Source organism: Telmatherina bonti (assembly GCF_933228915.1).
Source record: "Telmatherina bonti genome assembly, chromosome: 10".
Classification (NCBI taxonomy): Eukaryota; Metazoa; Chordata; class Actinopteri; order Atheriniformes; family Telmatherinidae; genus Telmatherina; species Telmatherina bonti.
Genome location: NC_136628.1, coordinates 3,459,272 through 3,470,286, shown reverse-complemented (window position 1 = coordinate 3,470,286; position 11,015 = coordinate 3,459,272). Strand labels below are relative to the sequence as shown.

At 45.0% G+C, this 11,015-nt stretch overlaps 1 protein-coding gene across 1 annotated transcript; it reads right to left on the bottom strand.

The window, feature by feature from the left end:
- Positions 1-6,133: 6,133 nt before the first annotated feature.
- On the bottom strand, positions 6,134-10,951 carry LOC306761696 (microfibrillar-associated protein 3-like; the record flags this gene model as incomplete). Its single annotated transcript, XM_079247965.1, has 2 exons — positions 6,134-6,822; positions 10,702-10,951. The coding sequence occupies 2 exons, from the start codon at positions 10,949-10,951 to the stop codon at positions 6,134-6,136; spliced, it is 939 nt and encodes a 312-aa protein (XP_079104091.1).
- Positions 10,952-11,015: the final 64 nt, after the last annotated feature.

Genomic DNA, 11,015 nt, shown 5'->3' with positions numbered 1-11,015 from the left:
CAAAAGACGAACAGATAAGGGGCCGCATTGTGATCGGCATCGCTGATGGGGAAGTATCACAAAAGTTACAACTTGAACCGGACTTGACGTTGGAAAATGCCATTGGTATTGCACGGCAGTCAGAGCTAATTAAAGCACAAAATGCCGGCGCCAGAGCAGCAAACGTTGAGGTGGGTGCTGTTAACGCACACAAAAACAGGCAGTCCAGGCAGTACGACAAGAGACGTGCTACAAATAAAGACTATGAACAACACAAGCATGAAACACGGCAAGCAAGGAAAATGTGCTCCAGATGTGGGAGACAGCACGAGTATGGTGCATGTCCAGCTACAGGCAAACGCTGCCGCAAATGCAATAAAACAGGGCATTTTGAAGCAATGTGCAAAACCAGGAATGTGAATGCACTCAGAGCTATTGACTGTGACAGTGATGAGGGCAGTGCATGGTTTCTTGGAGCTGTTGCTGATGGCAAGGAAAATGACGAGGACAAATGGTATGAAGACCTACAAATCAACGACACTACCGTTACGTTCCGGATCAATACAGGCACAGATGTAACAGTGATTCCAGAAGAGACATATTTTAAATTGCAGCAGCGCCCCCTCCTGGTGAAGACAAATTCGACCTTCATAAGCCCAGGTGGGAATTTAGTGTGTAAAGGCAAATTTATGACACTCTGCAAAAGACAAGGAGTTTCCCCTTCTGGATATATGTTATGTCCAGTCCATTCACAACAAACCTACTTGGACGCAGAACTGCAATCAAAATGGGACTAGTGCGCAGAGTAAATGGCCTTGAGTCATACAATGTCGTTTTTGGGGACATGGGACTGTTACAATGTGAACCGGTCAAAATAGAACTCAGGCCGGATGCCAAGCCATATAGCATTGCAACCCCACGGCGCATCCCATTTCCAATCCTACCTCAAGTAGAGGAGGAGCTGAAACGAATGCAGTCTCTTGGCATCATCAAAGAAGTAAGCGAAGCTACAGACTGGTGTGCACCCATGGTGTCAGTGATTAAAAAGAACAAGAAGCCTCGGATCTGTGTCGATCTAACCAAACTGAACAAAGCAGTGAGGAGAGAAAGGTTTATCCGGCCCACACTTGAAAACATTGCTCCAAAGCTCTCAGGGGCAACCGTCTTCTCCACAGTGGATGCTTCGAGTGGCTTTTGGCAGATCCCGCTCGATGAGAGCAGCAGGAAACTTACAACCTTCATTACGCCTGTGGGCCGCTTCTGTTTCTGTCGCCTTCCCTTTGGCATTACATCTGCTCCGGAAATATTTCAGCAGAAAATGAGCTCACTTCTGAGAGACCACACAGGCACAGTTGTAGTCATGGATGACATTTTGATATACGGCAAGGACAAGGAAGACCATGACCGGAACCTGCAGGCTGTGATGCAGACAATCAGAGCTTCAGGATTGAAATTAAACAAGGAAAAATGTTAGTTCAGGAAGTCTGAGATTCATTATTTCGGACACATCATTGGAATGGATGCCATTAAACCGGACACTGAGAAAGTCAGAGCCATCACAGAGCTCACCAGCCCAACAAACGTGACTGAACTGCGGCAAAGGATCGGTATGATAAACTACTTAGGAAAATTCCTTCCTGATCTCTCCACTGTCATGAACCCAATAAACAGTCTTCTGAGGAGCGACACGGCATGGACATGGGGAGAAGCACAAGAGGAAGACTTCAAAAAAATAAAAGCCATGTTAACTTCAGCACCCGTACTGGCATACTATGACACAACTAAGCCAACTGTTGTAAGCGCAGACGCTAGCAGTTACGGCTTAGGGGGCGCACTCTACCAGGAGCACAGTGATGGACTCCGACCAGTCGCCTTTTGTTCAAGGACATTAACAGAGACTGAGAGTAAGTACTCCCAGATAGAAGAATGCCTTGCTAGTGTTTGGGCATGCGAGCGCTTCAGGAAATATTTACAGGGCATGGACAAATTTGTGCTAGAGACTGACCACAAACCTCTGGTTCCGCTCATCAACAGCTATGACCTGGACAAAGCACCCGTTAGGTGTCAGAGATTATTGATGCGTCTTATGAGGTTTAATGCAGAAGCTGTTCATGTACCTAAACACCTCGTCGTCACAGACACTCTTTCTCGAAATCCCCTGCAGGACTGTACTGTGTCGGACACTGAACAGGATGTAAGAGCTTATCTTCAGGCAGTGATTGAGACTAACCCAATCACCAAAGACAAACTGAATGCGTTGAGAGAGGCCACAAGCGCCGACAACACTCTCCAAATGGTTAGTCATTACACCAGGAAAGGCTGGCCCCGAGATTTGTCGTATCTGTCGCACAACCTGCTCAAGTTTCATGCAGCTAGAGCCCACTTATCTGAAACCCATGGACTCATACTGTATGATGATCGCATTGTTGTTCCCCCTTCAATGCAAAAGACTGTATTGTCACAATTACACACAAGTCATCAGGGACTCACAAAGTGCCGCAGAAGGGCCAACATGTCAGTGTGGTGGCCAGGCATTGGGCGAGACATTGCTGAGCTTGTTAAGGCATGTGGATTTTGCATCAAGAATAAGCCCGCTCACAGAAAGGAGCCACTGCTCACAACACCACTGCCACTAGGAGCTTGGCAGAAGATAGCCACCGATTTGTGTGAGCTGGAAGGTAAACATTATTTGGTAGCAACAGACTATTATTCACGCTACATTGAGATTTCTCATCTGCCCTCCACAAACAGCAACCAGGTCATCTCTTGTCTGAAGTGCATGTTTGCCAGATGGGGGATCCCGTTGGAGGTGGTTACAGACAATGGCCCTCAGTTTGCAGAGTTTCATCGGTTCAGTGAGGAGTACAATTTTGAGCACACAACATCAAGCCCTCACTACCCTCAAGCAAACGGCGCAGCTGAGAGGAGCGTCGCCATTGCAAAAAGGATCCTTCGCCAACCGGATCCACAACTCGCTTTGCTGAGCTATAGAGCCACGCCCAATACTGCAACAGACCAGAGCCCTGCTCAGCTCATGATTGGACGGGAAATCAGGACAACTGTCCCTGTGCTGCAACACCAGCTGTGTCCGACAGCGGTTGACCACCAAGCAGTAAGATTAAAAGACCAACAGACCAAAGCTGCCTACCGTTTTTATTACAACAGGCGTCACTCAACCAGGCCTCTGTCTACGCTGCAGCCGGGCCAGAGTGTTGCTGTCAAGCTGGATGGGGAAAAGTGCTGGAAAATCCCAGCAAAAGTCATTGCTAGAGCTCCAGAGCCTACATCCTATTTTGTCCAAACCGGTCAGGGAGCTGTCGCCCGCAGGAACAGGAGGCATTTGCAGGAAGTGCCGGAGCAAACACCCCAAAGTGCTGGACAAGAGACTAGTAGTGACTGTGACATTGCAAACCAGGGTGATACGCTCACTCCTGTCAGTGCTACCTGTCCTCCAACTGGTAGCCAGAGTTCTGGCTCCTCTCCCAAGAGAACACCTGCCAAACGGTGTTTCTGGTTTTGTATTCTAACCTGTGTTTAAAGTGAAAAGGAAAGAACACAAACACACATACATATATATACACATACAAATATATATATATATATATATATATATATATATATATATATATATATATATATATATATATATATATATATACATACATATATATATATATACATATATATATATATATATATATATATATATATATATATATATATATATATATATATTGCTTTAGCAACCTTGTTTATTTGAAGGCAATTTCCCATATTCAGCTAAGGATATTGAACAGAATGGTTGATTTGATAAAAGTAAACCTAACCACAATGAAATCATCCTATCTAGAAGTTAACTAAAGAGGGGAGATGTGATGAGAGTTAAAATGTATGTGTTCTGTTGGACTCCACTAGGAGGCGCTGGTGACTTTCATGTTAATTATCGTTGCTTGTTTACAGTGGTAGTAACAACTTTACGGTGTTACGTTAATGTCGACTTAGATCCGCTGGTATTTCGCTAAACCTGTTAATAAACAGTGGTTAAAAACTACTTCCATGAATTCGTGAATTCATGACAGAAAGTAAAGGTTTTGGTCAAGGACTTTTGTGGAGCTGTGGCAGCAACAACTGTAGAGAGAAAGTTTGGGTATGGAGTCGCAGTCAGGATTGGTGGGAGAGTGATGTGAGCATATTTACCGATGAAGAGTTCCTAAACAACAAACGCAGAATAATGACATTTGTCGCGTGTCGGATTAATGCGACCTGACCGTTCAGACTGAAGTCGCATGGCAAAAGATCAGATACATATCAGATTTAGGACCACATATCCAAGCAGCCTGGGTCGCATTAGAAAATATCAGATCTGTGTCGTTCAGACTGTTAAGAAAAGATCGGTTACAGGTCGCATAGGGGCAAAAACATCAGATTTAAGTCACTTCAGCATGTAGTGTGAACGTAGCCAAAGTCAGGTTATAAATTATGTAGGTCTTTATGCAAATATTACTGTATGAACAAGAAGATGACAGAAAATTATGAAAATGAGAGGTAAAAATCACAGTCTTGTTTTCACCTCAAACTTCCGTTTACTTTCGGAGATAAATACAGAAGCTTAAACAGTCTAATTTTCCTCGTTTCCTTTGTGTGGATCCAGTGATGGTCTCTCAGGAAGTTGGTAGAGATTTTATTCCTTGTTTTAAAATCAGAAAAAGTTTCCCAGAAAAACGTTGTTTCAGAAAAAGTGACTGCTTGGTTCCCCAAACATCCATCAGTATATCTGCTCATCGTCACAGGGTTTCTGCTCTTCTGCTTCAGGGAGGAAGAGTTGTGGAATGACTAAACCAGTACTGGCACACAGACTGGTGAGAGACAGGCTCATAGACATACATCTGTATTATGTCTATGTTCAGGCTGAAGTTAACTGCACCAGGATAGCATACTGGCAACCTCAGCTGAGCCGCTGGGTGACGGTACATGTGTAGGGTGTCTAAAAATAATAGATTTTGAGCTGATATGGCTTCAGTAGGATTATTGAAATGCTTGTCAAACATGGAGCATGACTTCAGATTGCCTTTAGAAAAGCGTGTGTGAACCCTGTGTTGTGGTGTTTTTATATTTACATTGTTTGTGAATGAAAGTGTTGCTCTCCATGACTTTAGAAGACTTTCTTTAAGATAAAAGATAATTTGTTAACGTCCCTCTTCAGGAGGATGAAACACCTCAGACCTGCTGATCAGTTGCAGAGTCTTCGGCAGCCAGGTGATGGATACAGCTCTGACTTTAGGCTGAAAAGTTGCTGCAGATGTCTAAGAGCTACTCTGGCATCCAGGAGTAAAGCTTGAGGGTCAAGCCACGGATCTGCCTCACACGACAGCTCAGTATTATGCTGTAAACATGTTTATTTCTGCTGTAAGCATGTTTATTCCTGCTGTAAACATGTTTATTCCTGCTGTAAACACAATTATTTCGGCTGTAAACATGTTTTTTCCTGTGGTAAACATGTTTATTCCTGCTGTAAACATGTTTATTTCTGCTGTAAGCATGTTTATTCCTGCTGTAAACATGTTTATTTCTGCTGTAAGCATGTTTATTCCTGCTGTAAACATGTTTATTTCTGCTGTAAACATGTTTATTCCTGCTGTAAACATGTTTATTTCTGCTGTAAACACAATTATTCCTGCTGTAAACACAATTATTTCGGCTGTAAACATGTTTTTTCCTGTTGTAAACATGGGAGTCTATGGAGATTTGCTCTGTTTCGAGCCCCCAGTGGATTAAAGGGGAGGACTGCAGTTTGCAGTTTTGGCCCTTCCACATTTGGTGCCATTTGATGACGGGCTATCGACGTGAAATGCAAATAAAAATATGTGAAGGAGCTCAGATGGAGAGAAAGTAAAGAGAGGAGGTGAACTGTAAGCTAAATGTTGTTGTAGCATTAAAACTGAGAGTGTGAACACATCTCACATGGAAATAAACCTTGAAAGAATGATTTTTGGATATTCTTGAGAACAAAGAGACAATCAGCAGCTTTAGCTTCTGTAGGAAAGAAGAATGAGATAAAAGACATGAGAGAAAAAAAAAAACAGGCAGAATTTTGATGTTATAATGTCTTTCCAGGCTGGAAGCCACCTTAAATCTGATGGACTCACAGCGAGCTTCACATGCTGCTCTCATAAGACACTCTAGTTCTTGAGCTGAGACATGAGTCCTCCTGAACCCTGAACCTTTCTGTGTGCACCGGTTTGATGTCACTTCCTGCTCTGTCAGCTGACAGCGTCATTATTTCCTTCTCTTCATGCTTGTTGGGGCTTGGCTGGACTGCAGGCCTGCTTCCGCTCAGCGTTTCCAGATCAGAATCAGGCCTAACGTCACCCTCTGCAAACGTTCTGCAGCTTCGGATGAGCGGCGGCAGAGGGATGCTGCGTGCCAGCTCCTCGATGTGGCGGGCCAGCTCCAGGGTCTTGAACTGCGTTACTTTAGCCAGCTCCAGGGTCTTGACTGAGGTGACAATGGGGATGTGCTTTGCGATTTCGAAAGCCTTTTGCAGCCTCTCTGCGCCCTCTGTGCGGAAGAAGTCGTTGATTGTTTTCTCCATCTCCTTCAGATGGCTGCTGACGATGCAGAGCCGAGCCACGTTGAGGACCATGGTGATGCTGAAGGCCACCAGACACACGATGATGTAGTACTCCCCGAGGCCGCTGTAGGTGTAAGAAACTCGCAGAGTGACAGTGTAGTTGTTGGAGGGACCGATGCTGCCCGAGGCAACACAGACGTAGCGGCCGCGATCTTCAAAAGACACCGTGGTGATGTTTAGAACGCCCTTTTCTTGGATCCGCCACTTCCCACCTGCAGCAAAACACAGAAAGGTTTAGACTCACTGAAGTGTGAGATATTACGGTTAGAATGTCAGCCTCTAGTGCAGAAAGACATGAAATAATTCCAGTTCTAAGACATGAAACACTGCTTGCTTTGTTTCTGAAAAATTCACCGCTGACGTATCATATTTATCTGCAGGAATGGTCAAAAGGTTTGTTGATGCTTCATGAAGAATTTCTCCAACTAAAACCAAACTTTCTCTCTTAAATCTGTACGTACATGAGTATGTAGTCTCACTACATGCAGTATGAAGCTCCTGTAAATATTTAACCCACTGGAAAAGCTGCCTCTGCCTCTGTCTTTAAAGAAGACGGCGATTAGACGGAGAAACTGCACGACGGCTTCCAACCATCAACCTTTATAACACAAGATTCAAACCAATATCAGTGGCAGCAACGAAGATATGAATATTCTGCTTTGTTGGCTTTTACAAAAGCCAACAAACAAGAAAAGTTGAGTCGGATGAAACAATAAGCTGGCGGAGGCTAAAACACATTTAAACGGGACAGACCTGCTTGCAGGAAAACACAACGCATGATGAGAAACTCTCCTTTCCTGCAGACTCAGCAGGTCTTCGAGCCAAAACTACTTGTTCAGAGTTAGAGACGGATTCAGCTTAAATGAGTCTTGTTTCAATGTGGCTACGCCCCTCCCCCACCGTTACCGTTGCTACGCCATGCAAGCTACTCCGACCCCCCCACTGCAAAACACATGGATTACTTAGTGATTTCAGCTAAAAATATTAATATATATAATATTAAGCATATATGATGCTTTTCAGAAAAACATTAATATAAATGTGGACAAAGGAGACGTTAAAATCGTTCACATTGCAAGACTCAGCCATCCGGATTATTCATGTTATAAAGAACAACAATGTTCTTGGATTGCAGGTAAAAACACTGCATTGTTTTATTTTAAGCTGAATATAATGTCCCTGTAGATGGCGCTATCTGTTACGTTTTAACCCGTTCCTAACAAGTCTTTCTCTGATGTATTTCTTCAGTCTGAAACGCTACACAGCTACCTTACTGGTGTTAAATACTGGCGCTCAACCACCCGCTGAAAGCAGAAACCCAGCAGAACAGGACCAGGAGTCGGTACCGGCTCGCCCACAAATGAACTAGCAGGTCATGTGACGTGTTTCTGCACCCAGCAGCGATCCCTGCGTCTCCCGACCGGATCCACAGCGCCGCAGCCGGGTGTTTGCGTTTACCATGGCAACGAGGACGTTCCCTTTCCACTGGGTTGGTAGTGATGGGACAGCGTATAGGGGACGGTCTGGGACCGAGCCAAGCTCTGGGTCTTCCGGCATGACCTGGACCACCATGCCATGAGGTCCTGGAGCCAGTCTCCAGACCTGGACTCAGAGGAAAATCCCTGCTGGTGAGAAGCCACCGCTCTCCGCAGGTTTCTGTACTAAATACTAAGTACTGTACTCACTCAAAGCAGCTCACTCGAAATTGTTTCTTTCAGCTGAGTAAAATCTCTAAACTTAGAACAATGGTATCCAAAGGTGAGCTCGAGATGATTATCCACGCCTTTGTGTCTTCTCGTTTAGACTATTGTAATGGTTTGTTTTCTTGTCTAAACCAAAAAGAGTTATCTCGTCTGCAGCAGGTCCAAAATTCTGCTGCGCGGTTGCTGACTCGATGCAACCGAAGGGCTCATATCACACCAATTCTGAAAACTCTCCATTGGCTCCCTGTCTCTTTTCGTGTGAATTTCAAAATCCTGGTGCTGACTTTTAGAGCCTTGCATGGCCAGGCCCCTTCCTACTTAAGAGACTTGTTGTGTCCATATACCCCCATGCGGAGGTTGAGATCGTTGGATCAAAACTTACTCATGGTCCCTCGTTCTCGTTTTAGGACCCGAGGAGACCGATCTTTTCAGGTTGTTGCGCCGAGGCTCTGGAATGATCTTCCATCCTCCCTACGTTCGCTTGAGTCTGTTGATGTGTTTAAGTGCAATCTTAAAACCTTCTTGTTTCGGCAGGCATACCCAGCTGTGTAGATTAGGGGTGTTATTACCAGCAGTTTCTGTGTCTATTTTTATATACAGTGTTTTTGTTGTATCTTTTTATATGTATTTTATTTTTGTACTTTGCTTTTTTGTGAAGCACTTTGTGACTTCTGTCTGTGAAAGGTGCTATATAAATAAAATTTACTTACTTACTTACTTACTAAATACTGACTTCCATTAAACACTTTTTTCAGACTGTCAGATTTTCATTTGACATTGTTTCAAGATGTCTCCCAGTGGACATGGCGACGACTCTGCCGCCATTCGCCTCGTTACAGACGGCCAACGCAGAGCTGTGTGGACTGGTTCCCTGGATGCCCACCGAGGGGGGATGCCCACCGAGGGGAAGAGACATTGGACTCAGACAAGCACCTGGGTGTCCACCTGAACAAAAACTGGACTGGACACAAGCCTGTACAGGGGGGTCAGAGCAGACTGTACCCCCTGAGGAGACTCCGGTCCTTCAGAGTGAGAGGACGAGAGGACCCCCTCCTGAGGACCTTCTATGACCCCGTGGTGGCCTCAGCCACCCTGAACGGGTGGGGGTGGGGGGTGTCTGCTGGAGCAGCAGCATCACAGAGAGGGACAGGAAGAAGCTGGACAAGACCACTAAGAAGTCCAGCTCCGTACTGGACTGTCCTCTGGACCCAGTGCAGGAGGTGGGGGACAGGAGGGTCCTGGGTAAGCTCAGGTCTATGATGGACCATGAGTCCCCCCCCCCCCCTCCTCTTATCTGTCTAATACTTTACAGTATGCAGTCATACTGCTGTATATAACACTAGAATACACTGAAGTCACTTCACACAGATATATTTCTGCTGTTTTCATTCTGCACACACCGAATGTTCACAGCAGTTATCTTCTACACTGCATGTTTCTAATCTCCTGTTGTTCTTTATCTATGTGTTGCAACACTGGAATTTCACCACTGTGGGACTAATAAAGGCTCATTTCATCTCATCTCATCTCATCTTATCTCATCTCAGTTCATCTCATCTCATCTCATCCCATCTCATCTCATCCCATCTCATCTCATCTTAGCTCATCTCATCTCATCTCAGCCCATCTCATCTCATCTCAGCCCATCTCATCCCATCTCATCTCATCTCAGCTCATCTCATCTCATCTCAGCCCATCTCATCTCATCTCAGCCCATCTCATCTCATCTCAGCCCATCTCATCTCATCTCAGCCCATCTCATCTCATCTCATCTCATCTCATCTCAGCTCATCTCATCTCATCTCATCTCATCTCATCTCATCTCTTCCCATCTCATCCCATCTCATCTCATCTCAGCTCATCTCATCTCAGCCCATCTCATCTCATCTCATCTCTTCCCATCTCATCTCAGCCCATCTCATCTCATCTCATCTCATCTCAGCCCATCTCATCTCATCTCATCTCATCTCATCTCAGCTCATCTCATCTCATCTCTTCCCATCTCATCTCATCTCAGCCCATCTCATCTCATCTCAGCCCATCTCATCTCATCTCTTCCCATCTCATCTCATCTCAGCCCATCTCATCTCATCTCATCTCAGCCCATCTCATCTCATCTCATCTCAGCTCATCTCATCTCATCTCATCTCATCTCATCTCATCTCATCTCATCTCATCTCATCTCAGCCCATCTCATCTCATCTCATCTCATCTCAGCCCATCTCATCTCATCTCATCTCATCTTCTAGAATAAAAATCATGAACAAAATCAGCGATGTATGAAATACTTATTTCACCAACTATGTATTATTTTACTCTTTCATTTTATTTTCAGGAACTACATAATTCTCTGAGAGCTTAAAGGTGAATATAAAAGCATCTGCCCACCTCCCTCTCCCAGAAGGTGTCCTCTGGAGTTGTACCACCTAATGGCATTGTGATCTCCCGTGATATTGCATTCGATGAGTACAGTGGAGCCCTCTTTCACCAGGATGTCCCTGCTGGAAGCACTGCTGGCCAGCTGCATGGCGGAAGCTGCTTCGGACACATTTCCAGCTGCATCTGCTGTCCGGCCACTGAGCAGGAGGACGGTGAGCAGGATGTGAAGATGTGCTGGCGGCTTGTCGGCTGATAACATCTCAAGTCACAGCATTGGTTCACGTTTAGACAAGAAAAACCTGAAAAACAGGAAGAGTGAGTAT